Here is a 22698-nt window from a genome sequence, read left to right on the forward strand (position 1 = left end):
AGTGGTCAACCTCACAGAGGGAGTCACAGTCAGCCTGCCCCTGGGAGAAGTAGAATGGGAGGGTGGTGTTTGATTAAGGTGGTCATTATTGAAGTTGGGAGCTAGCTGAGATTTCTGTTTCCCTCCTGTACCTGTGTTTTTTATTTTGCACTTTAATGTATTGTTTCATTGCTTGTGTCTTCTTTCCATGTATTTGATTCTGTGTCTGTGGCTCAGACCCACGTGACGTCATAGCAAGGTGTTGGGTCCCATGTGCTCCAGGGTGTGTTACACTTTAAAGTGACGCATTGCCTTTATCGGCTCATGCCAGCCATGTGTTGCACTGATAAGGCCGACGCATGTATGCACGTGTGTGCGTGTGTGTCTACTCATCCTATGTATCTATGTAAAACAAATAGCTATTTTTAGCATTATTCATTGTGTATGTGTCCGACACAGCAACAACTATATCTCCAACATGAATTACTCCTGAAGCCTTTGGGCCTTGGTTTTTGTTCAGGAAAAAGACTTGTTGGTGGAATGAGATCCATGGCCTCATTATCTTGAGGAGGAAGTGAGCAGTTAAGACGTAGCCAGTGCGTTTGGTTGTTTTTCTCATAGCGTCAGAAGAGAAGTGAGTGATGCAGAGATAGAGGGTTGAGAGGACAGTTGCTTGAGGGAGAGAGGTACTGGAACTAATACACCTGAGAGTGAATCGACTGCAGAGGATGTCACATTCTGGACAGATTAAAGAGTTGGTCGTCTAGCTGCCAGGAATATGACTGAGAACCAACTGGAACATGAGGTAGGAATCTCACTATGGAAAATCGTCTATGTTGTCGTTGTTTTGTTGCTGGCTTGAAATGAATGGCCAGAATGCTAATATAAAAAGTAATTTTATTGTTTGCACATGTCATCTGCATGCTTTAAAATGCACTTATATTATATGTATAACTAGACTGATACTAGAGTTGGGTTGGAGGACTGGTGCAGTTTAACTTTATTTTCACTTCAGAAAACGATCAGATCTACACTTTTTATCTCAATGCTGTGTAATCATTTTGATTATCATGTTACACAATGAAGCAATTGAAGTCAAATTTGTAATTATGGTTAATCTATGCCCATGCCACAACAATACAGATCTATAACCCTAATGGATCGACAGACAATAATGTTGACACAGTTGTATCCTCCTTTCCCTTGTAGCTTCTGCCATTACCTCAGTCGTCATTCGCTCAGCCTCCAGCGCCCGACCACCCCCAAGGTCCTCATCAGAACCAGCTGCTTCAAGGCCTCGCTCAGCATGATATCCCACTCCACCCACCATCAGACTCAGACTCCAGCACCCAGAACAGGCACCGGCTCCCCGGCCAGAGTCCAAGGTGGACCAACCATAGGAGGCTCATTCTTCTTGTTCTCCTAGGTTCTTCGCTGTGGGCCATCGTGCTGGTCCTGGTTTACTACAGTCAACAGGATGTTAAGACACAAAGCAAAGAGATCACGCCGACTGAGAAAGGTAAATGTTGTCCTGTGTGGTCATGTGGGCTTCTCTAGTTCTACTGACCAGAACAGGACATTAACACTGTTAGGGGTTTGATTCCCACTGGGGTCCCCCATGCTGAGAATGCCTGCACTTACAGCACACCAAAACACATTTATGTATTCATATTCAAATATAGAGTGGGGATATTGGATGTTGTCTTAAGTGCATTATATTGTAGTTTTCCTGTCTGATGTTTTCTTCCCCCTTTCCCCCAGTCACTCAGTGTCTCTCCAAAGCTTGTCAGCGGGCCTCAGTCCGGTTATATACCTCTGTAGACCCCTTCAGCCATCCCTGTGATTACTTCTTGATTACCTGTGGGTCTGACAGACCTTGGCCGACCACCAGGGGGAAACAAAGAAGCGAAGGCCCTCCCCTGAATTTACAGAGACAACCGAAAGGAGCAGAGATGAGAACAAAGAAGAAAGAGAAGAATCTGGATGGAAATATGAAAGTAGAGGAAATACTGGATAGAAAGAATGCATTGATGCGGTATCTCCAAGAGGCTTTGGGTAAGATTATTCTGAAAAAATATGTTTTTTCACATTTATTTCACTAACCTGTCCTAGAAAAGTGCTGAATTCACAGTAGACACAATTTGACCCACTGCCATTGTAAAACGTGCTGTTGGAATGGTAAATGGACGATTCTAAAGAAAAGTTAACAAGGCGTTTAGGCATAGCACCTATTTTCTTTCCTCTATTGGTAAAAAAAGAATTACTGCAGCTTTAAAAAAAAATGACAAATTTGCATATCTCTTGAGGCCAATAGTATATGCTTTTTAAACTATACTATTCTATTATTTACCAGAATCAAAAAGTAGGTCTGGTTCAGCAGTGCAGAAGGTCAAGGACTTCTACCGTTCCTGTTTGGACACCAAATCCATAGAGACTGCTGGGGTGGAGCCCTTCCTCACACTGGTGCAGCAGGTGAGATGCTTACAGGGGCATGGTGATGTTTTGTTTGAACTGTGCTTGCTGTATTTGTATGTATTAACACGTATACACCATGACCTACTCTCAGCTGGGAGGCTGGGGAATATCAGGCCAGTGGAACCAGAGTGACTTCAACTCTACGCTGAAGGTTCTCATCAGACAGTACGCCTCCTTCCCGTTCTTCAACCTCTATGTGGGGAGAGACCCCAATGAGATCCTCCGTGGGACCGACCGGAAATACATACAGGCCAGTATCCCGCAAATCATGTTTGGTAGGAGAAACCCAACTGCGTGCGAAGAAACGCAGGTTGTTTTTGACAGCTTGAACTCTATTGTCAACAGATAGATGAGCCTGATCTGTTAATCCCCATTGCATGGAACAACACGGCGCAGAAGTCCATTGCTAAAACTCAGGTTTCTAAACAGTCCTCAGGAACGTTTTGGGCACCAGGATACTGATATTTGTGTTATACACGTCTATCCAGCCAGTGTAGGTTGATGGAATAGCCCTGGTTTGTTTTCTCCACCTAGACCTTGTTCCCCTTCTTGGCATTGTGCCAGAGGTACCTGGCTCTCCTTGGGGCTCCCTCTGGCAGCAACATCGTCCACGTGGGCATGTTCATCTCTCTGTCCTCTGAGCTGGCCGTGGCCACGTCCCCCCTGTCCTACCGCCTGTTGAACGGACTTCTCTACCAGCGCATCACCATCAAAGAGCTGGCGGTATGCTTGCCGTTTTTCACCTCTCCCACACACACTCTATAGGTGCTGTCGGCAAGATCCATTGGTTGCAAAGAGATGCCCTTTATGAAAATTTTAAATTAAAAGATCGGATTTCCTGTATTCTGTTGCATTTTGGGGATGGCCGTATACCTATTTACCTACTATTCATTCAGATGCATAGCCTACATCCTGACTTGCAGGGCCTGGACAAGCTTACACTGCATATACAGACCTACTTTATGGCCATTCCACCAGCCATTGCTATTTCACCCATTGTTGTTATTCTGATATTGAGACAAAACATGATCACTGTCCTATAGCGTCCATTTTTTGTGAGTCTCATTCAAATGCAATTAGAAATATGGGACATTTGCTTAATTTTGTTTATATGCTACAGGCCGAAAGACTAAATTAATATGTAACTTACTTGCTCCTTTTAAGTATAATATTGCTTGGGGAGTCCAATTCCTCCACTGAAAATGGTGGAAAGTCTCACAACTCTGCTAGTTAGCGATCTCTTCTCTGCATGTAGCCTATTTGATTGATTCGCTGAATTGTCTAATCATGAGGTGAAGGTGATAACAAAAAAGAAAAGCGATACCATTGGCCTGGGGCGAACACTGGTGCGACCCGAGGGCGAATTTTCTTGCGCCAATGAAAAGCTGTCTCTGCTTGATAGACAGCAAAAAGTTAGCGAGCTTACATTGACTTCAACGTGGCCGGCGCCCCTGACTTGGAGGAGGGCTTTATTTCGAATGATCAATAACAAGCCTAGCCCAAATCATTGACGTTCAGACGCATTTAAATGGTGGCTGGCAGTGACAAGTATCTCACACAATTTAACGAGGATAAACGCTTTGTATTTTTTTTATTTTATTTCGTATTGATAATAGTTGATTAATAGTTGGCAAATATATTCAAGTGAATATTTCACGGAGGGGCGGCGCCCTAGCGCCCTCTATAGACCCACCGCCACTGAAGGCAACCTAAAATTACGGAAATAAAATGCATGTATAAACAACATGGGGATTCAGAAGATACAGTAGCACATAGTAAGAACGAATTGTCAGACAATAGAATAAACAGCCAATAAAACACAGCGTACATAAAACATTATGGATGGATGGCTATGGCATTCCTAACAAATACACTCAAAAGATTGCTATTTTAAACCTTACAGAGAACATTTAATGATTAATCCACTTTAGCTGCACAATGTCTATGGTTGTCAATTGTGTCCACACAGAATGAAGCTCCTGTCATCGATTGGCTGGGCTGCCTGCAGGCCGCCTTCCACCCCCACCCTGTTAGGCCAGAGGACCATGTACTTCTGCATAACCTCCCCTACATTGTGCAGATGTCCAATGTTATCCAGAAGTGGCTGACAGAGCATGAATTGAGAAGCAGGTATATTGCAGTCGCCCGGTGACTACCCCCCCTTTCAACAGACATATCGAACATTTAGATTAATATTATTAATAATTAACTGGCTGTCCTTCTTCTCTTCTGCCTTCAAGTGGTCCAGTGCGCACCTTCATGTTCCTCAAACTTTTGCACACCTTCACACCTGCACTAGACTCCCGCTTCAGGGAGACGGAGAGGAGGTTTTATCTGGCCTTGGGACACACTGTACCGGTGAGTAAATAGCATTATCATATTCTTCCACCATCAACATGTCAGGAATGACTATGAGCTATGCTAAGATTGAGACACTGTTAATTTAAAATTGGATCCCCTATACCAGGAAGTTCCACGCTGGAAGCATTGTATCACGGAGACGGAGAAAGGATTTGACACTGTTCTCCCCCATATTCTCACGGACATGGCTACACAACGGAAGGTGAGGGGTGCATCGAAATCATCCATCTTTTGAACTTCCTCACGCTGATTAGGATGTTTAAGCGACTTGAGTCACTCAGCAGGAAAAGTCAAGTATATTTCAGGTCAAACTGTATTTGTATTATTTGTAATAATTAAGCTAAAACAACATAAAATGAGGGATGCTTGACACTGTTTGTAACTGCCAAACATGATATCTGGAAAGTGAATGGTTTGGTCCTGTGTCAAAATTGAGGTAGAAACCTGACAAAAGAAGTTGGTTGAGACCACCATCAGTGTGTGTATCAGTGTGTGTGTGTGTGTGTGTGTGTGAGTCATTCCAGTGTGAAGCCCTTTCCATACACAATGTTTCCAGAAATGTGCAATCATATTACATTATATGTCCTCAATGCTCACTACCCTTTTGTGAACAGGCAGAGGAGATGCTTGAGAACATATTTTCAATCTTCAAGACCAAATTAAATCATCTTGATTGGGGAGATAACAACTCTCAACAGTCTTTGATGAAAAAGGTAAATTGACACCAAAATAAATCGAGCGTTTCTTGAAATTTAAATCTACTAGTTAAGATGTTTCCTTTTCTCTGTAGGTCCACTCGCTCACACCAAGACTCTGGACTCAAACTGAGAGCAAAAGGGAATCTGAACTTGACCTACTTTTTTCAGAGGTAGAAATGTAGAGATTCAAAACATAATTCATGCAAATATTGCTTCTTACATTTTGTTCAAGTTATTGGTTCTATACATTTAGAACGGACTAGAAGGATTTTGTATTACCTGGGTAAACCGTTATAATAAAGTTCAGTCATAAGCCATGAATAAGCCTTTAGTTAATGATTAACTATTCATTAAAAACCTGCATTTGAAGATGATTAGCCTGCCAACCACCATCAGTGGACTGTACCAACTGCTAGGCTGACCTTCCATCATACATCTGGATGGATACTCCCACTTGTGATGTCACCAGAGGGTCGATGTTGACATGGCTAGTGATGGCTAATCACTAGCCAACATCACATCTGGTGGTAACGTAGGGGCCCTTTAACAAAGTTCATCAATAACTAAAGGCTTCTAAATTAATGTTTGGTTAAAGATTATTTCATCGTTAACAAAAGGCTTATGGCTGAATTTGTATTACTAAGAGTTGCCATTACTCTCTCCCTGACTCTTTCCTTGTATTTAGGTGAATATTAGCACACGCAGCTACTTCTCTAACTACATCCAGTTGCTTGATTTGCAGCGACAGAGACGCAACCGCCTCTTCAACCAGACCCAAGAGGACGACATGTGAGTGCTATATTGTCTTCCATTTCAATTCTGAAATGATAGGAAAAAAATATTTGATTTAGTTTTTCTACAGCACTCAATGTATGCTTCTTTTTGCCACTTTTCAGTTTTTCTGTCAGACCATTCCACTCTGGCAATGAGGTTATATTTCCTATGGGAATGTTTGTCCCTCCATTTTTCCACGCAACCTATCCCAGGTAGGAAAATATTCTCACCCGGAAAGCCCTCACCCAATCTCTGTTTTTTTTTGGTCATATATTTATTAATTTAGATATACATTGCATGTTGTTGTTTTAACAGGGCCATGAACTATGGTATTTTAGGTATCTTTATTGCCAAAGACATCTTTCATCTTCTTCTACAAGACGGTGAGTCTCATGTGTCCACTTTATTCCTGCACAAAGTGAAGTCATGCCACTGGAAGGATTCCTCAGTGGAATCCGTTATTATACCAGTTATTATGTTACTATACCAGTTATTCACCGATAAAGACTGACTGGTCACTGCTGGTGCTCCCCACAGACCCCTCTCTGAGCGAGGCGGGGACAGCGATGGCCGAGTGCGTGTGGGCCCACTACCTCAGCACCACCGGGAGGGCCGGCGGAGGTAACGCCACGGTGCTCTCTGCGGTGCAGCGGCGGGAGATCTGGTTGCAGTATTCTGCTCTGCAGGTGGCGTTTCAGGTCTGAGAATAAACTCATTTGTCTTATAATGATAAATTGAGAGTCTGTGGGTTTTGTTTTGGATAATTAATTTGCTCATCTGGACTGTCTTGCACTTCTCTAAGGCTTATCAGCAGAGTCTACAGAGACAGCCCGAGGATAGTGCTCTATTGCATCTCTCTCTCACACACCTGTTCCTCACTTCATTTGCCCAGGTAGAATAACCATGAATTTTTATCTGAACTAAATTTCCTCACTTTTGCTTTAAAATGCTGTCCTACATATTGGCCTAAAGAAGTGGTGGCCCTCTTTCAGGTTGACTGTGATACTGAGCCATATGGTGACTCCATGCCTTTGGAGCCCTCCTTCATGATAACGGTCCTCTGCTCCACCTCCACACTGTGCCCTGCAGCACTGGAGTGCCCCTCAAAGACTCAACTACATTCATTAAAAGCATGTTTACCACATTCTTCTTAAGGTCAACACAAATGATTCTCTGATGCAATGCCTTATTTTATGTTTGCTGCTGAGAATATGATAATTATTAATGATTGCCTAATATGTCAGACTATAGGTATAAAAGGATAATGACTACTTGGATATCTTCAAATGTTGTATAATCTGTTTGCAGTTCAAGAAGAATTTATTTACTTTATTAGAAAAGGTGAACTCTACGCTGTTTAATTAAATGGCAGGCCTAGTTAGGCCTAATTGTTGTTCTACATATCTCGCTGCTTGGGAACACTGATGGAATTATTTGTCATTAAAAAGCACCATAGCAACGGTTGTTTGTGTTTGTTACCATATCTAACGGTATTTCAAACCGTCAATTCAGTTGCTGCCTGTCCTTGCTGCCGGTCGTTCCTGGGAGTCTTCTACATTGTTTTAATAATGGCAGGAGTGAAATCGGCCCGCAAGGTCAGCACTAACATGACCAAAAGGTCTAGAAAAACTGTCCGTCTCACCCCGAAAGCAGTCACGGAAAACAAGAAGAAACCACGGAAGACCACACCGAAGAGATCGTCGAGCCCGCGGCGGAGAGCGGTTAGCTCTACCCGGGGGGGGGGCCTCCTGAAGGCAGGGCCTCAACGTAACGGTCCCCTGCGGAAACCAAGATCTACCATTAAGAGGAGAACCAACCGAATGAAGGGGGTCTCCAAAATTGCACTGCAAAGTAAGTACAAATTAATTAAGGGTCTAATACTCTTCCTTCAACACTAAAGTAACAGAACATGGGTACATTTGTAATTAAGGTATTGTATTTGTGTGTTACATCAACGAAATGTAAAATGTATTTTCAGTATGCATTACTAATATATATTGTTGTATCTTGTAATAATAATAATAATGTATTTAATTTGTAGAGACTCCGGTTCGTGCCTCAAAGGCCAGGTCCAAGGCCAGGTCCAAGGCCTCCAAGATAGCGGGGGGCGGGCGGCGTCTGCCCGGGCTGCCGCAGCTCATCCGCCGCGCCGCGCTGCAATGCGCGCAGCGCGGCGGCATCACCATGGCAGCGCTCCAGCACGTGCTGGCCAACGGGGGGTATGACGTCAGCAAGAACAACGCCCGCGTGAGAATGACCCTGAAGGGGCTGGTCGGAAAAGGGACCCTTCTACAAAGAGCCGGGTCCCGCTACAAACTCAACACGGTGGTTGTTATACCTTTCTAAAAACCTGTTCAGTTTATTATTGGATTCAAGCTGTTTGAACAGTGCCCTTATGCATAGTCTCTTTTGTTTTAAAGGGGGCAGGTGAGAAGAAGACAGCCGTGAGAACTACTAAACGCGCACGATCTCGTCGCAGAAGTGGGAAAGCCATCAAAGCTTCCAAACCAGCAAGCAAGTCAACCCCACCCAGAAAGCCAGCCAAAAAGTCCCCCACTAAAGTCAAGAAGCAGGCAGGCAGGCCGAAGGGCAGAAAACCAATGCGATCGACCAAGGCAAAGAAACCAAGAGCCCGTAAAGGAAAGACCACTCAGAGGGCTCGTAGGTCCAAAAGCTGTTAACCAGCTGACTTCTCAATGTAAAAGAAAACAATAAAAAAATTGCAGTTGAAGTTTTCAGGACCAATAATTGCTAATGAGTGGGTGCCTAGAAGGTTAAGATGTGCTTATTTCCTAACCTCACCTGTATACATACAGCCTATAAGTTATAGACCTATAGCCTATAACTTATTTATAAGCTGATTGGATTGAATGAATGGACAGACACATAACTCAAATGTTTAGCCCTTTAACTGTATACTGATCTACAGTCAGTCCAGCAAGATAATACAAAAGTACTCAAGCAACACATCTGCCAAACAAATAAAAACTGAGCTCATGAAAGTATCTCTGATGGTCCAAGGCTGGGAGGAGGCAGAGTAACACCAAGGTAGACATTATGCCTAAAAATACCATGTCAAACTGTACATATTACAATTCATGACAAAACAGGTTATATATAGATAGAGCTATCTTGATTGTGTCCATGGTATCAGTTGGAAAATGGATGTACATTCCACACAAAAACAACACGCAGCGTCCCAGGGTAATGATCGTGTTCAGATAGTGGGGCGGTCATCTCTATAGGTTAGGACTGAAAACTGGTGCTTGTGGTCGTCTTCCATATCCTCACAATACACCCCAGACCTCCTCGAAGGCGGAGCACATCTTGGCACAGGTCAGCGCAGCGGAGAGGGGGTAGTTACTGATGGACACCGTCTTCTCTGTGTAATCCACATTAACCTAGCAGCAAAGACAACAAAATATACAGTTTGCTAACAGAAAAAAAGTAAAGTAAAAGTAAACAAGAAAAAAAAAAGGATGGCACAAATTCTATGTTTTTTTTTGTGCTCCCAATAGCACCCATGATGAAACAACGTTCAAACGTTGAGGACATCCCAGACATTGTAGCGAGAAATTTCAGTATTGCAAGTGGATTTTAAGAGATTAATAGGAACAATGAGTTCATGAATGAACAATTCTGTACGTACAGCTCCATGTGCAAACGCTCCGATCACGATGGCAGCAGGACCTTCCTCGGGCACCACGGAGCGGGAGCACACCGCCTCTCCAGAGGTGAAGGAGGTGGAGATGCGCGGGCAGCCAGGGGGGAGGTGGTCCGACACTGGGTTCCTGATCATCTTTAGGAGACGCTGGGAACCGTCCGCTGCCCTCACACTGAGCTTATGCAGCAGCTGGACTGGGAAGGAGTAGTCACAACGGGAGGATTAGCACCATGTCATTTCAACACTAATAATGGAAAAACATATTTACGGTACATTACCATTATAAAATTAAATATAACATTTATTAAGTAGATCTATCTTTATTTGTTGTTGATAATCCACTTCCCATTCTTATTTTACAGCTGTACACCTACATTTATCTTCTAGGATTTACAAAGTTAACTGTCTTTTCTTAAACAGAGGGGGACAAGTGCAGAAGTGGTGAAATTAGAGTGGATAATATTCAAGAGCATTCAGAAATGCCCGAATTGTCAAAATTAATTACAAGTATCAATTATGTAGGTGCATAATTATATACAAAAGCGATTGGACAAATAATATTTGAATAGCCTTACCCATTAGTCCACAGAAGCGATTAAAGGTCCGTGGGATGCGGGTCTGCGGATTGATTTCTATCAGTGCATTCCTCGCTGTGTGGATGTAGACCTGCAGTAAGCCTGCTCTGTTCAGTGGGCTGTCCATCAACATCAGAAGACACTGGGGAAACGAGATTGAGAAAATGGGTTGTAATGGGAACTCATAGAGCGGATTGAGTTATAGCAGTAGAGAATATGTAAAAAGCCATTACCTGATGAGTGATGTCTGGTCTTATTGTTCCCGGGTCCCTGCCACTTTTTATAATCATATTTTTATGCTGGTCACAGTTCATTAACTCAAACGTTTTGCCAACCTGCAAAACAAAACCAACACAGAAGCATTAATAAAACTAAATCGTTGTGGTTTTCTTAGAACCACTTCCTGGAATGATTTAAAGAGCAGATGGCCACGGTGCACAATACATTGTAGTGTATCACAAACCCTCGACCACGGGAGTCATTTACCTTGACGGTTTCTAACGTCGCCCCTTCCAATATGACGACTAACCGCCTTTCTGCCATGCGATCATGAAGACTACGCATATGTTTGGCCGGCTTTGGTTCATATTCGTCCAAATGTTCAAGACCACGCTTATCCCCACTGTGAGCAGCCATCGTTCTTTATTTTCTGCGTCGCAAAGATCGGCGTCACGTACAAGAAGTTAACGTCCGTTCGCGCGCGCTCCTGCACTGGGCTCACGTTCTCCACGAGTGTGTGCGGCGACGCAAAGTGAGGCGCGCGAGCCCCTACAGTCGCGTCAGGACAACGCGCCGGATATACTAATGCAGCGTGTTGAGAAAACTCGCATGTGTTGATTTCTCTCCGTCAACCACAGTTCAGTATTACAACGGATCGGATTAAACATTAGACATATCGGTGAGTGTTTGAACATATTTGAGTAAATAAGCAGGAAAAACAACAACAACATCGTTTCAAGTTATATCTCGGGGACGTTTTCATGAATTCCCTGCGTTGGCCTTCTGTACAACTGCGATATCACATGTAACGTTATAAAATGTATGAATTAATTTATCTCGGGTTTGTATATTTAGGTGGAATTGATGCATAATAATACACATGGAATATATTTGTCTTTTTATAATTTTTGAGAAATCGATTAGGTTATGGGTATGTAAATGTGGTTGTCACGAGGAGAGCAGACCCGAATTTTTCTTGACGTTGTTAAAGACATTGAAATGAACGATGTGAAAACGAACGTATGCATCAATAGTAAGTAACAAGTGCATCTGGGTTGGCTCAGCTTAACCTCCTTGTTAAAGACTTGTTGATTTTTTATCCCCCCATTCACGCGCTTATGTTTTGTACCCCTACTACTTGTGTAGTATACAGCCAGCCACAATGGGTAGGAAGTTGGATCCGACTAACCAGGTGAAGAAGGGGCCTGGGAGAAAGTCCAGGAAGCAGAAGGGAGCCGAGACTGAACTTTCCAAGTTTATCACAGCTGGTAAGTTATTACAACAATTAACATATGAACTATTGTGAATGCATTCTGCAAGACGTGAGGTGTTAATGTTCCTTATGGGGATATATTTCACCATTTGTAGAAGAGAGTGAACCAAAGCGCCGGACGAGCAGAGCGAGGAAAAGGTAAGAAGTACTCTCCAAAAACACAGTAAATATCCAAGATGTACACTGTTCTCCAGGCTAAAGTAGTTTTCATTATTTACAGAGCTGTAAAAAGGGCACTTGACCCCAAAAAGAACAAAGATGTTACAGAGCCAACACCACTGAAAGGTAATTGATTATTTGGTTTCTTTATCCAAGATGTTTACCAATTGTAGCGTTCAGTTATTACTAGACTGTACAGCTGGTTTAGTAAACTCAAATTTCCATTGCATAAATGTGGACGAGGTGAATATTTCTGCATTAAATAAAACAGGTGCATGGCTAAAGCTTAACCGATGATTATTTATAAAGAAAAAAACACGTATGTATCATTCTAAAATACTCGGGTGCAATTGGGGTTCTCTGTTCAAAGGATTCACTGATGAAAACAAGGACTGGTTGAAACCTGCCAAAAGAAAGCGCAAGATTGAAACGCCTGAAAGTGAGGATGACAGCGATGAGATGTGGGAGCAGGAGGAAGAGGAGGAGGAGGAAAAGGTGGAGACAAAAAAAGGAAAGAAAGCAGAAGCCGCCAAGATGGAGCTAAAAGAGGAGGAGGAAGATGAGGAAGACGAGGACATGAAGGACGACTATGGAGCAGCTGAAGAGAGCAGTGGTGAAGAAGTGGGGGAAGGAAGCGATGAAGAGGAAGTATGTGAAAAACCATTTATGTCATTATGGCTGAAAGAGTTTACAATGCACATTGAAAGTGTATAAAATGACTAAATGCCTAACTGTTTTTTCGTCATTCTTTTTAGCTGCTTCCAATCGAACGAGCAGCCAAGAAAGAGAAGAAGATCAAGGCAGCCATGGGAATAGGGAGTGACTCTGACTCTGACGACAGTGACAACGAAGTGGCCATTAAGAAAGAGGAAGAAGACGCCAATGAGGACGATGCTATACAAACGAACATCGAGGAGATGGATAAGTTCAGACTACCTGGAGAGGAAGAGCTCCTCAAGGAGAGTAAGTAGCCAAAAATGTCTGCTCAAAATCATCTTTATAACCCCCCCAAAAGGTTTCCCCACGTTTTTCAAATGATTGTCAGTTGATTAAGTGGCTTTGGTGTTGCCTGCAGGCGTCATTCCCCTGGACCTACAGTCTATCCACCACAGAATCAAGGAAAACGTGGACGTGCTCTCTAACTTTGCTGCCAAGCGGGAGGAAGGGAAAGGCAGAGGAGAGTACATCTCTCTGCTGAGGTCGGACCTCTGCACCTATTACAGCTACAACGACTTCCTCATGGAGAAACTCATGGATATCTTCCCAGTCTCAGAGGTGAAACATCAGTCGTTAAATATATCAGATATGTTTTTTTAAGGATTCATGGATATTCATGTATGATGGATGGATACAGCTACCAGCTTACCTAATGGACTGAACCCGCTGGGGGTGTGATGTTCTAACCATCATTCATCTAAAGTAGAAACTCAAACACATGATGTCCCTCTTTGGTAGCTGTTGTAACGGCTAATTAACATCAAACCTGGGAGTAAAAAAAGAGGCCCTTTAATGGACATTGAAAAAAGGAAATTCAGTTGAATTTAAATTTGTGCCTGGCTTTTAGTTGATAGATTTCCTGGAGGCCAATGAGATCCAGAGACCAGTCACCATAAGGACCAACACCCTGAAGACCAGACGGAGAGACCTGGCCCAGGTAAACCCCCGTGCAGGGCTCTCCTGGTTCACCCTGCTGACACCTGACACCTGAAGGCTCCTGGTTGATACCAGCTCTAATGAGTTTTCTTTTTCTCTGAACAGGCATTGATCAACAGGGGGGTGAACCTTGATCCATTGGGGAAGTGGTCTAAAGTGGGTCTGATCATATTCGACTCATCCGTGCCCATTGGTTAGTTCAACTATATTTACATTTGTAATATGTGTAGAAAAGCCTTCTTATAAACTGGAAAGCCATGTGAATGAATGTTTTCAACAATCAACTTTTTAACGTATTGGATGCATTGTTGTGTGATTGAGTACACATTGGTTGTACACAGTGTATTAAACGGCACACTGTGACTAGGGGTGGGAATCTCTTGGCACCTCACGATTCGATACGATTCCGATTATGAGGTCAACGATTCGATTCTGAAGCGATTATCGATGCAACAATTATTTTTATGTACATTTCCATGCGTGATTTTTAAAAATATATATATACATCTGGGTTTGCTACTCAGAGTTCGCTAATCACTTCCTACTTTTGTGATGATCATTAAAGACATCAACAGATGAATTAACTTATCTAATATTTAAGAGAGAAAGCTTATGTCACAAATATGGCTTTCTATGAACTATGCAATAATCAATGCAGCTTGCATTATAATACAATATGGAAGCATGCAAAAAACAGGTTTGTTTTATTTTCTTTCTAATCTTTATTTTCTATGTCATTAAAGGAAAAGCTGCTTTTGAATTAGAAGGAGTTATTGTGTCTGGCTGTGAGTTTGCGCGCATGCTATGCGTAGGCTGAATCGCAATCGTGTCAAGGCAAATCAGATTGGCCAATACACAAAATTACAAAAATTATCTCTCTCTGGCGAACAGAATGTTGCAGCAGGCAAAAAAATCTATATATTTTTTTAACTCAGATTATTAATTTATCTGCATCGAAACAGAATCATTCTAGCGAGAATCGCGATGCATCGAAGAATCGATTATTTTTCCCAACCCTAACTGTGACCATGGGCGTGTCTCTCTCCAGGTGCTACTCCAGAGTACCTGGCTGGTCACTACATGCTGCAGGGGGCCTCCAGCCTCCTCCCAGTCATGTCCCTCTCGCCCCAGGAGGGGGAGTGTGTGTTGGACATGAGTTCGGCCCCTGGGGGCAAGACAACCTATATCGGTAAGTTCATATCCTAATCACCATTTTTCTTATATATATGTAACATGGAAGCCCTTCTGCCAGGCATTTATTAGCCTACAGATGCTCCACAGCCAAGTGCGTCATATATTTACACCCAGATTCCTGTTAATTCCACGGCCAGCCTCTGTCGTATTGGGTGGTGCACATATGGAATCCCAGAGGTGTGTTTGTGTTAACAGCTCAGCTTATGAAGAACACCGGGACAATCGTTGCCAACGATGCCAATGCCGAGCGACTCAAGAGTGTGGTCGGAAACGTCCACCGTCTGGGCGTCACCAATGCCGTGATCTGCAACTACGACGGCAGGCAATTCCCCAAGGTAACGTAGTGTTCACGGGATACAATTCTACGTGTTATTGTTCTTTTGAGCGGCAGCATATTAATAAATTTTTATTTATATTTAGTTCTAATGGATGTATTTAGAGAATAGTACCTTACGTCCTGGCCTTGTCGTGTTATGAAGGTAATGGTAGATTCCGTCCTGACCTTATCGTGTTGTGGAGGTAATGGTACTTTACGTCCTGACCTTTTCTTATGTGTAGGTCATGGGGGGCTTTGATCGAGTGCTGCTGGACGCGCCGTGTTCAGGCACCGGGGTCATCGCTAAAGACCCCGCCGTGAAGACCAGCAAGGTACGCAAACAGCCCTCCTCACTGGTCCTTTTATCCATGTCAGTAGAAAACGTCAACGTTGTATGTATTGCCGTCACAATGTTTTGTTTTTTATTCATGGTGTAGGATGAAGCAGACATCCTTCGCGCCGCCCATCTGCAGAAGGAGCTGCTGCTGGCAGCCATCGACTCTGTGAATGCAGACTCTGCGACAGGAGGCTACCTTATCTACTGCACGTGTTCCATCATGGTACATAGATATGGGAACAGTTCATGGGTAGAATATGAAAAATGTCTGCAATAATATCAAAGAAGGACTACCCATATTATAATTGTGTTGAATGTTGTGCTTACATTATCTCAAATGGTTCCAACTACCGTATTTTCTGCACTATAAGGCGCACCGGAGTATAAGCCGCAGCAGCTAAATTGAATGATGTTTTACATATATAAGCCGCACTGGAGCCCGCCGCTTAAAAATCCATAGATTTAGGAGGTCCCCTAGTGGCCGTTAGCTATAAAATTCAAAGATTAGCCGCACCGTTATATAAACCGCAGAATCGCAAAATGGGAAAAAAAGGCGCAGCTTGTAGTCCGAAAATTACGGTATGTTGAAACACTGTTGAAATGTTACACATTGAAACTTTAATAGTAGCATAGTACAATACTAGCATGGAACACAGATTATATGTAATACTGCAGGAGCTGATGATCAAAAGCGATTTAGTTGTCATGTCTAATTTGCCCTTTGAGACTGTACCGGTGATTTAAGGGCTATACAAATAAATTGAATGTAATTTAATTTATGCTTATTTTACCAATACCATCTCACCTTTTAATTTGTAGTGGTTATTTGAATATAGACTTGGATAGATGTTTAGTGTTAACTAAATGTATCCATGCAGGTGGAGGAGAACGAGTGGGTCGTAGATTACGCTCTGAAGAAGAGAAACGTCAAATTGGTTCCCGCTGGACTAGACTTTGGCACAGAAGGCTTCACCAGGTATGATAGAATAGGACGTCATGTAACATTTAAAGGAATGTCTGTTCTCTAGATTCCAACTAACTAATGGTGTTCATGTTAAGGTTCCAAGAGCGCCGATTCCATCCTTCTCTTCGCCTCACGCGCCGATTCTACCCTCATTCTCACAACATGGACGGCTTCTTCGTGGCCAAGCTGAAGAAGTTCTCCAACTCAGTTCCTGCTTCAGAAATGGAAGATGGTAACAGATGTGAAGTCAGGATAAAGTAATCCATCTTTCATCCGGGTAATGTGTCAAAATGACTAAATCTCGTGCCTATTTCTTTCCAAGGAGACGAGGACAAGACGGAGACCTCTGAGTCCGTAGTGGTCGCAGGCAGTGCTGATCAGAAACCATCCAAAAACAAGACCGGCAAGGTCCCCGTGAAGGCGGCCGTCTCACCCAAAGCCCAAACCAATGGCGCAGTGGCCAAGAAATCACCAAACATCCCAGCTAAAGGTCAGAAGGACCAGAGCCCTGGGCCGAAAAAGGCCAAGAAGGCCAAGATGGAGGCGAAGAACGTCAATGAGGGGGAAGCCAACGCAGCAGAATCTGGCAAAACGGAAAAAAAGAACGAGAAAAACAAGAAGACAACTGTGAAGAAGAAGACCAGATTGGGAAAGAATAAATTCAATAAGTTGAAGAAAGTGCTTCAAAAGGAATGGAACGGAGAGTGAAACTGCTTAATGCGTCAATGTGTACATGATTATGTAAGACTTTTTAAGAGCCGTTTTCCCTTCTCAGGGTGTAGAAGTATCGTCTGAAATGTTGTCAGATGTCCTCTGGATTGAGCAGCTTCCTGGTTGTTGTTCATCTATTTTACACCTTTTCAGAAGACTTGCATTATCATAGGGACACAATTTATCAATGAACTCAAGAAACCCTACCTTTGTATCTCTACAGAGGTCCCCATCCATTATAATCTATTGATTGTTCGACTTTATTTGTTTAATGAGTGAGAACATAGGTGTACTGAGGCAATAAAATATTTACCCATTTCTTTGGCAATATACTGTTAGGAGTCTTAAATTAATATAAAATGGTCTTGTTTTGATCATTCTAAACCCTTGAAAAATTATTTGAATTATGGAGTGATGTTTTTGCATAGGAAATGGTTCCCATTTGGCACTAAAACATTTATACATATTGCTAATTGTTTCAGAACAAGTGCTTGCATGAATACACAACTCACCCAATGTATACTGAAATTATTTGTTTTAATAGCAAAAGCCAGAAAACAAGTCTTTTTCAATAGTGTTTGTACAGTGCACGCACACAGAAAATAAGTAACTCCCAACATAACTGAATTCAAGTCAACGCCCAGTTTCTACAAATCAATCACAGCATTAATGTCAACTCATCACTAGCTGTTTTCAGTTTGACTCAGTACCAAGACTAATTCGTACCAAGACTAATTCGTACCAAGACTAATTCACTCCAAAGGGTCTCTAGTTAGGACCGCACCCATATTTGTACACTGCAAATTATGCCAGATAAGGACCAGTAGTAAAAATTTGGTGAAGGCAAAGTATGCATCCTACATGTACAAATTATGTTCAGTGCCATCTACAACTATCTAACTATATGGTGTGTCTGACGGTTTTGCAGAGGCATTTGCAGCCACCTCAATGCAAGAGAGCTGAAACAATTGAAATGTCTAGACTAGGAAAAAGTTGGGTCTATAAACGGGGGTGAACCAAACAATACATTTCTGAATATCATTACTGAATATCATATTTTATGTCAAACATGGGAAAGAATTTTGGTATATTTGTACATCTTTAGGAAAATACTAGCTACATACTGTTGATAAAGCTTGAGTATTTCATATAAATATTGAAATTCTTAATTAAATCCCACTGCCAGCATAATACATATATAAACCTATTCTGACTAGTAACATTCAATATTAGTGGCATGAAGCATAATGCACATGGAAGTTTTGGTTTTTGCAAAACGTTTCCAGTTCAGTTTCCAGTGTACACAAATAGCTGCAACCTCAATGGCAGCTAATAGCAAAAAGTATAGGATGGTGTTCTGCTGTCTGCCAGACCCTAAGATTCCCATTTATATGGAAAAATATATGGGTTATCCTCAAACTAATGTCAACTAATCTACCAGTATGAAGTGCATGGATTATTACCAATGAAGTAACAGCTCTTTCTGCCTTCCAGTCCAACAACTTATAGATCAGATAAATGTTGCATTCAGGCACAGATGGGAAGCTTTAGAAGTGAAAAACCCCAGACCTACAAGCTGACGGAGGGGCAGCAGTTTCATCTAACCTCTGAAATGGTAAACAAAACAAGAATGCGGGGGGGAAACGTGTCTCTGCTTCTGACTAGGATCACATCGGCAGCAGGTGGTCGTCTCTCTCCTCCTGCTCCTCCTCGTCCAGGGGCTCTGTGGCCCCACCCCGGTAGGTGGGCACCTCCTCTCGCGGCCGTGATCGGCACACAAAGTCACATCCGTCCTGCCGTGGCCCGAGAGGTTTTGGGGGAAACATGTAGTTAATTCTCAGGAACACGACGGCGGCTTGATAATAAATCATACAGATTTATGCTACAAATCCATTTCTGGTCCTCTGCTACATTCAGTCTAAAATATATATTTATTATTTATATATCTATATAGATATTTATTGTCTTGGGGCCAGTATGTCTCAGACCCACTGGCCAATCTTAACGTTAAAGGTTGTCATTCCTTATACTACTCTGCTGTTCTAAGGCTTACATTCATTTCAAGTGTTGGCCAACATGACTACATGTAAATGTAAACAACGTTCTGAGGGCATGAAAACTCTTTAAACAAACAGCTGTGTACCGCTGTGAGGTTTCCAAACTCCTGCCAGAAGGCAATGTTGGGGAACTGCTCCATGCCCTTGGCTCCGACCACCAGGCGCTGGTACAGGAACCCTCCGATGAGGTACGCTGCCAGCAGACTGATCCCACTGCACAGACAGAGGTGGTTTATAATCAATGAATAGAATCCTCTATGTCAAACATGGCCGTTAGAACCTATGAATATCGTCAAGGTACCACTGCTCACATGATTATTATAATGGTACCGGTGCTGATATGGGATAGTACCACCGGGCACAGCTTGCTGGAATCCAGCTCAAACAGGTAGTAACACTCCTTCCGCACCAAGTCTTCTTCGATCATGGTCAGCTGGGCCTGAGAGTTAGATGAAGAGACGGAACCCATTACATGGACAGGGGTAGCGGCAGCCAGCCCATTCATATCGTTTACGTGTTGTGTGATCATTTAACAGGGCATATAAAACACATATAAAAACACTTATCGTGTCTCTTACTTTGTCCGCCTTCCTGTCACAGGAGATCATCACAATAGCTCGTCTCCCAACGTTTGAGCAATGGCTGTCGTACCCCTCCCCATTTTCGTAGACAAGCATTACCCAGTCACCTGCAGGAGATCGGAGCAACAGGAGATGAACTCGGAAAGGGAAAGAAACAGCTCAAAGATGCTAGAGGCTACTAGATTGTTTACCATTGACATTGTGGCCACACATAGTATCATCAGATCCATTCATTCAAACCAAACTCTTTTTATTATCAATTTTTTTATGCAACCAAAACATCAAATTTTGATCATTTAGAACACTATTTTCCGGATGCATGTAGAGGTCTTTCATGACGCCTACGTTAGTATTCTCATCAACTTCATGTGTAAGGGACACCGGCGGCGAGTTGGGTGCAATGCTTGGAGCTGTCTGGGCAGTGGTGGGCTGCGGCTTCTGAGGGAGGGAATGCTTCACAGACACCTATAGTATAGCTTCACAGACACCCATAGTGTGATGTAAGAGCAGAGGTTTATTTTTATATCCGCGTCCAAGCTAAGGTTAAACTTCTCCTACACTTAAAGTATAACGCCAGTGTGTGGCGCATTACATATCTGTCAAAAGTTTGATGCTCAGTACTAAAAAAAGCATCACAAAGTGTCTGTGGGTCGTAAACCCTTCTTCCTAGAATGCTTAACCCTAAACATTTTTTTTATTTTTTATCTCAGTGTCAAATTCCAGCTGAAACAGTGGGTTCAATTTCTGTTACGTCATCTATGCAATGTCAACTTTTAGTGATCCCTCGTACATTTAACCTGAATATCCTGTTTTGCATGGAAATGTGTCATTTGATGTAAAGAAATATTCTAGTCCTTAAAAGTTACGTGCCATGTCTGTAATCTTACCCTCATCTGCCTCTTTTCTATGGTTCCATAGCATTATGTTTTCTCTAATTAAAAGATGCTCCTGCCCCACTGCGCAAGTTCTTTTGCGCTTCAATAATTCTCCCATCATAATCCCCTGCAGTGTTATGACCATGGCTTAGAAGAAACATGTCAACAGGGGGGCTGCTTTAGCATTTCACTTCAGCCACCGGACACAACTACAATCACCAGCAGCATCATTGCATTCAGGTGAGGAATGAGCTGAGTGGAGTAGAACTGTGATTTAAAATCGAAATCCCTGTGACAATACATTGTCACATTGAGTCACAAGATTGAACAAAGATACCAAACAGTATATCTTTCAAAGTGAGTTTTAAAGCAAGTGTCTATAATAAAGTCATGCATTCAAATACGCCTAAAACAAAAGTGAAGGGCTCAGTGATTTGGGAAGCTGCCTAAACCCGAAAAACGAACATCATCACTCATACAGGATAGCTTTAGCTATCATTTCTCCATTTTCTAATACTCACTTCCTCCATAAGCCTTAGTCGAGTTGTACCTCCCGACGATTGTCGGTTTCTTTACTCCGGTTTCTTTCTGAATGACCCCAGCCCCTTTGACGCCATCCGCGTCACCACAGAGCTGGAACACATACGTGTAGTTCTTGTCGACTGTCGTGAAGCTGTTGGCACGGCAAAAATAATAATCACATAGATTAGTGTGAAAAGGTAACACAGAGACTAGATTATGCGTTCATGAGTCTATGATTTATTAATTAAAGTGATTCAATGTTTTGTACAGGGCTAATCAGTTGTAGTGCACTTATACAGTGAGAAACCTGGCGATTTTTGTTGGGGACAGCTACAGCTATGCAGAATAATACAACAGAACACTGATTTTCAAATTGGAATGTAAAAAATGAGAGCACCTACTTTTTTCCGGTCAGTGGCTCCAGCCTGCTAAGGACTTTTCGCTCTGACAAAGACTCAAACAGCAGTAGACATTTCTTATTGTTTTCAGTAGCGGCCAGCCCACTGCAAAGGACCAGGGAAGCTGCCAATGTCCAAATGAGGACAGGCACACTGTTGGGTCCACATGACACCTGGCAAAAATACATGTTTGACTGAGGAAGACGTACAATATGCTATTGTACAGCCAGCATGTTTAATGTATTACTGGATTTCATTAGATTTCAAAGGCATTCAGGTTTATACATAGTGACTACAGCCAGGCCTATACATTGTATTGCAGCATATGCGGAACCAAATAATTCAGACAAAGGAGGTCACACACATGGAAGTAGGAGTCCATGAGTGGAAGACCAAAAATACTTAATACTTGTACATACTTGTAAATAAATGGACCAAAAAGTTATACAGAAGCTAGTATGCATGCATGTGATGCATTAAACACGATTAATCATGAATTGTCATGTTTAGTACTTTAGTATAGTGACCTGTATAGGAAAAAAAAAACCTCAAGAGAATACATGTTAAATCTCAAACTACTTTGACAACACCTACCTTCATGGATTCTCGTAGATTGAAAGCCAAACTGTGTTTAAGTTATTACCAATGGTCACCAATTAAAAACTATGCCAAGTCTGCTCAAAGCTAGCTTCCTTGACGTGGTCTTCAGCAGCCGTGAAACGTCATCGATCGGTCTCCTCTTTGGTCATGCAAGTAGTTATTTAGGTGGCGATATATTTGGAATGAATTAAGTGGTTATAAATGAATATTTGTTCTGTTAGCAACCCCCATTCACCGCCATGCAGACTGTCACACACTGGTCGTTAGCGGACGAGGAAATAACCGAGCGCGGAAGTGAAACTAAACACAGGCA

General features: G+C 42.5%; 5 protein-coding genes and 1 long non-coding RNA gene across 9 annotated transcripts; 4 read left to right on the plus strand and 2 right to left on the minus strand.

Annotated features, from left to right (window-relative positions):
* The first annotated feature begins 283 nt into the window (after positions 1-283).
* On the plus strand, positions 284-7746 carry kel (Kell metallo-endopeptidase (Kell blood group)). 2 transcript variants are annotated; one of them, XM_060066170.1, is made up of 18 exons: positions 284-784; positions 1189-1498; positions 1741-2034; positions 2333-2451; positions 2546-2704; positions 2800-2871; positions 2989-3177; positions 4424-4584; positions 4695-4812; positions 4922-5017; positions 5430-5528; positions 5606-5683; positions 6199-6302; positions 6410-6499; positions 6603-6670; positions 6825-6985; positions 7090-7179; positions 7260-7746. In XM_060066170.1, the coding sequence occupies exons 1-18, from the start codon at positions 758-760 to the stop codon at positions 7335-7337; spliced, it is 2313 nt and encodes a 770-aa protein (XP_059922153.1). In that variant the 5' UTR covers positions 284-757; the 3' UTR covers positions 7338-7746. The 2 variants fall into 2 exon arrangements, with proteins under 2 accessions (XP_059922153.1, XP_059922152.1); XM_060066169.1 differs by having other exon boundaries at positions 301-784; positions 7280-7746.
* LOC132468426 (uncharacterized) lies at positions 3185-3750 on the plus strand. The gene is made up of 2 exons (XR_009528223.1): positions 3185-3455; positions 3575-3750. It is a non-coding gene; the product is annotated as an uncharacterized LOC132468426 (long non-coding RNA).
* On the plus strand, positions 7712-9018 carry LOC132468422 (histone H1-like). 2 transcript variants are annotated; one of them, XM_060066177.1, is made up of 3 exons: positions 7712-8138; positions 8329-8615; positions 8708-9018. In XM_060066177.1, the coding sequence occupies exons 1-3, from the start codon at positions 7712-7714 to the stop codon at positions 8966-8968; spliced, it is 975 nt and encodes a 324-aa protein (XP_059922160.1). In that variant the 3' UTR covers positions 8969-9018. The 2 variants fall into 2 exon arrangements, with proteins under 2 accessions (XP_059922160.1, XP_059922161.1); XM_060066178.1 differs by having other exon boundaries at positions 8329-8612.
* Positions 9019-9178: 160 nt separating this feature from the next.
* On the minus strand, positions 9179-11164 carry emg1 (EMG1 N1-specific pseudouridine methyltransferase). Its single transcript, XM_060066180.1, has 5 exons — positions 11013-11164; positions 10760-10861; positions 10527-10668; positions 9937-10145; positions 9179-9688 (listed from the first exon to the last, which is right to left on the minus strand). Exons 1-5 carry the CDS (start codon positions 11160-11162, stop codon positions 9575-9577), a joined length of 717 nt encoding a protein of 238 aa, XP_059922163.1. The 5' UTR covers positions 11163-11164; the 3' UTR covers positions 9179-9574.
* A 119-nt stretch (positions 11165-11283) lies between these two features.
* On the plus strand, positions 11284-17680 carry nop2 (NOP2 nucleolar protein homolog (yeast)). Of its 2 annotated transcripts, none has more exons than XM_060066171.1 (16): positions 11284-11424; positions 11892-12013; positions 12114-12156; positions 12239-12303; positions 12548-12825; positions 12933-13140; positions 13253-13452; positions 13742-13831; positions 13936-14023; positions 14879-15019; positions 15220-15359; positions 15583-15672; positions 15778-15900; positions 16556-16653; positions 16737-16873; positions 16964-17680. In XM_060066171.1, the coding sequence occupies exons 2-16, from the start codon at positions 11908-11910 to the stop codon at positions 17347-17349; spliced, it is 2193 nt and encodes a 730-aa protein (XP_059922154.1). In that variant the 5' UTR covers positions 11284-11424; positions 11892-11907; the 3' UTR covers positions 17350-17680. The 2 variants fall into 2 exon arrangements, with proteins under 2 accessions (XP_059922154.1, XP_059922155.1); XM_060066172.1 differs by having other exon boundaries at positions 16967-17680.
* A 190-nt stretch (positions 17681-17870) lies between these two features.
* On the minus strand, positions 17871-22698 carry m6pr (mannose-6-phosphate receptor (cation dependent)). The gene is made up of 7 exons (XM_060066179.1): positions 22380-22698; positions 21789-21958; positions 21387-21538; positions 19988-20097; positions 19721-19848; positions 19496-19622; positions 17871-19145 (listed from the first exon to the last, which is right to left on the minus strand). The coding sequence occupies exons 1-7, from the start codon at positions 22383-22385 to the stop codon at positions 19020-19022; spliced, it is 819 nt and encodes a 272-aa protein (XP_059922162.1). The 5' UTR covers positions 22386-22698; the 3' UTR covers positions 17871-19019.

This window comes from Gadus macrocephalus, chromosome 11 (genome assembly GCF_031168955.1).
Source record: "Gadus macrocephalus chromosome 11, ASM3116895v1".
NCBI lineage: Eukaryota > Metazoa > Chordata > Actinopteri > Gadiformes > Gadidae > Gadus > Gadus macrocephalus.

What these genes read in the sequence shown, in the direction of transcription:
- kel (XM_060066169.1), top strand. Translation starts at nt 758, where the DNA reads ATGACTGAGAACCAACTGGAACATGAG. An exon ending in TCCTCACACTGGTGCAGCAG is followed by an intron (nt 2,452 to 2,545) that starts GTGAGATGCTTA and finishes ACCTACTCTCAG; the next exon opens with CTGGGAGGCTGGGGAATATC. An exon ending in CCGACCGGAAATACATACAG is followed by an intron (nt 2,705 to 2,799) that starts GCCAGTATCCCG and finishes TATTGTCAACAG; the next exon opens with ATAGATGAGCCTGATCTGTT.
- LOC132468422 (XM_060066177.1), top strand. Translation starts at nt 7,712, where the DNA reads ATGGAATTATTTGTCATTAAAAAGCACCATAGCAACGGTTGTTTGTGT. An exon ending in CTCCAAAATTGCACTGCAAA is followed by an intron (nt 8,139 to 8,328) that starts GTAAGTACAAAT and finishes TTTAATTTGTAG; the next exon opens with AGACTCCGGTTCGTGCCTCA. An exon ending in GCTACAAACTCAACACGGTG is followed by an intron (nt 8,616 to 8,707) that starts GTTGTTATACCT and finishes TTTGTTTTAAAG; the next exon opens with GGGGCAGGTGAGAAGAAGAC.
- emg1 (XM_060066180.1), bottom strand. Translation starts at nt 11,162, where the DNA reads ATGGCTGCTCACAGTGGGGATAAGCGTGGTCTTGAACATTTGGACGAA. An exon ending in GACCAGACATCACTCATCAG is followed by an intron (nt 10,669 to 10,759) that starts GTAATGGCTTTT and finishes TCGTTTCCCCAG; the next exon opens with TGTCTTCTGATGTTGATGGA. An exon ending in GAGCGTTTGCACATGGAGCT is followed by an intron (nt 9,689 to 9,936) that starts GTACGTACAGAA and finishes CTTTGCTGCTAG; the next exon opens with GTTAATGTGGATTACACAGA.
- nop2 (XM_060066171.1), top strand. Translation starts at nt 11,908, where the DNA reads ATGGGTAGGAAGTTGGATCCGACTAACCAGGTGAAGAAGGGGCCTGGG. An exon ending in GGAAGAGCTCCTCAAGGAGA is followed by an intron (nt 13,141 to 13,252) that starts GTAAGTAGCCAA and finishes TGTTGCCTGCAG; the next exon opens with GCGTCATTCCCCTGGACCTA. An exon ending in GGGCAAGACAACCTATATCG is followed by an intron (nt 15,020 to 15,219) that starts GTAAGTTCATAT and finishes TTGTGTTAACAG; the next exon opens with CTCAGCTTATGAAGAACACC.
- m6pr (XM_060066179.1), bottom strand. An exon ending in GAGCCACTGACCGGAAAAAA is followed by an intron (nt 21,539 to 21,788) that starts GTAGGTGCTCTC and finishes CCGTGCCAACAG; the next exon opens with CTTCACGACAGTCGACAAGA. An exon ending in GTGACAGGAAGGCGGACAAA is followed by an intron (nt 19,849 to 19,987) that starts GTAAGAGACACG and finishes TCTAACTCTCAG; the next exon opens with GCCCAGCTGACCATGATCGA.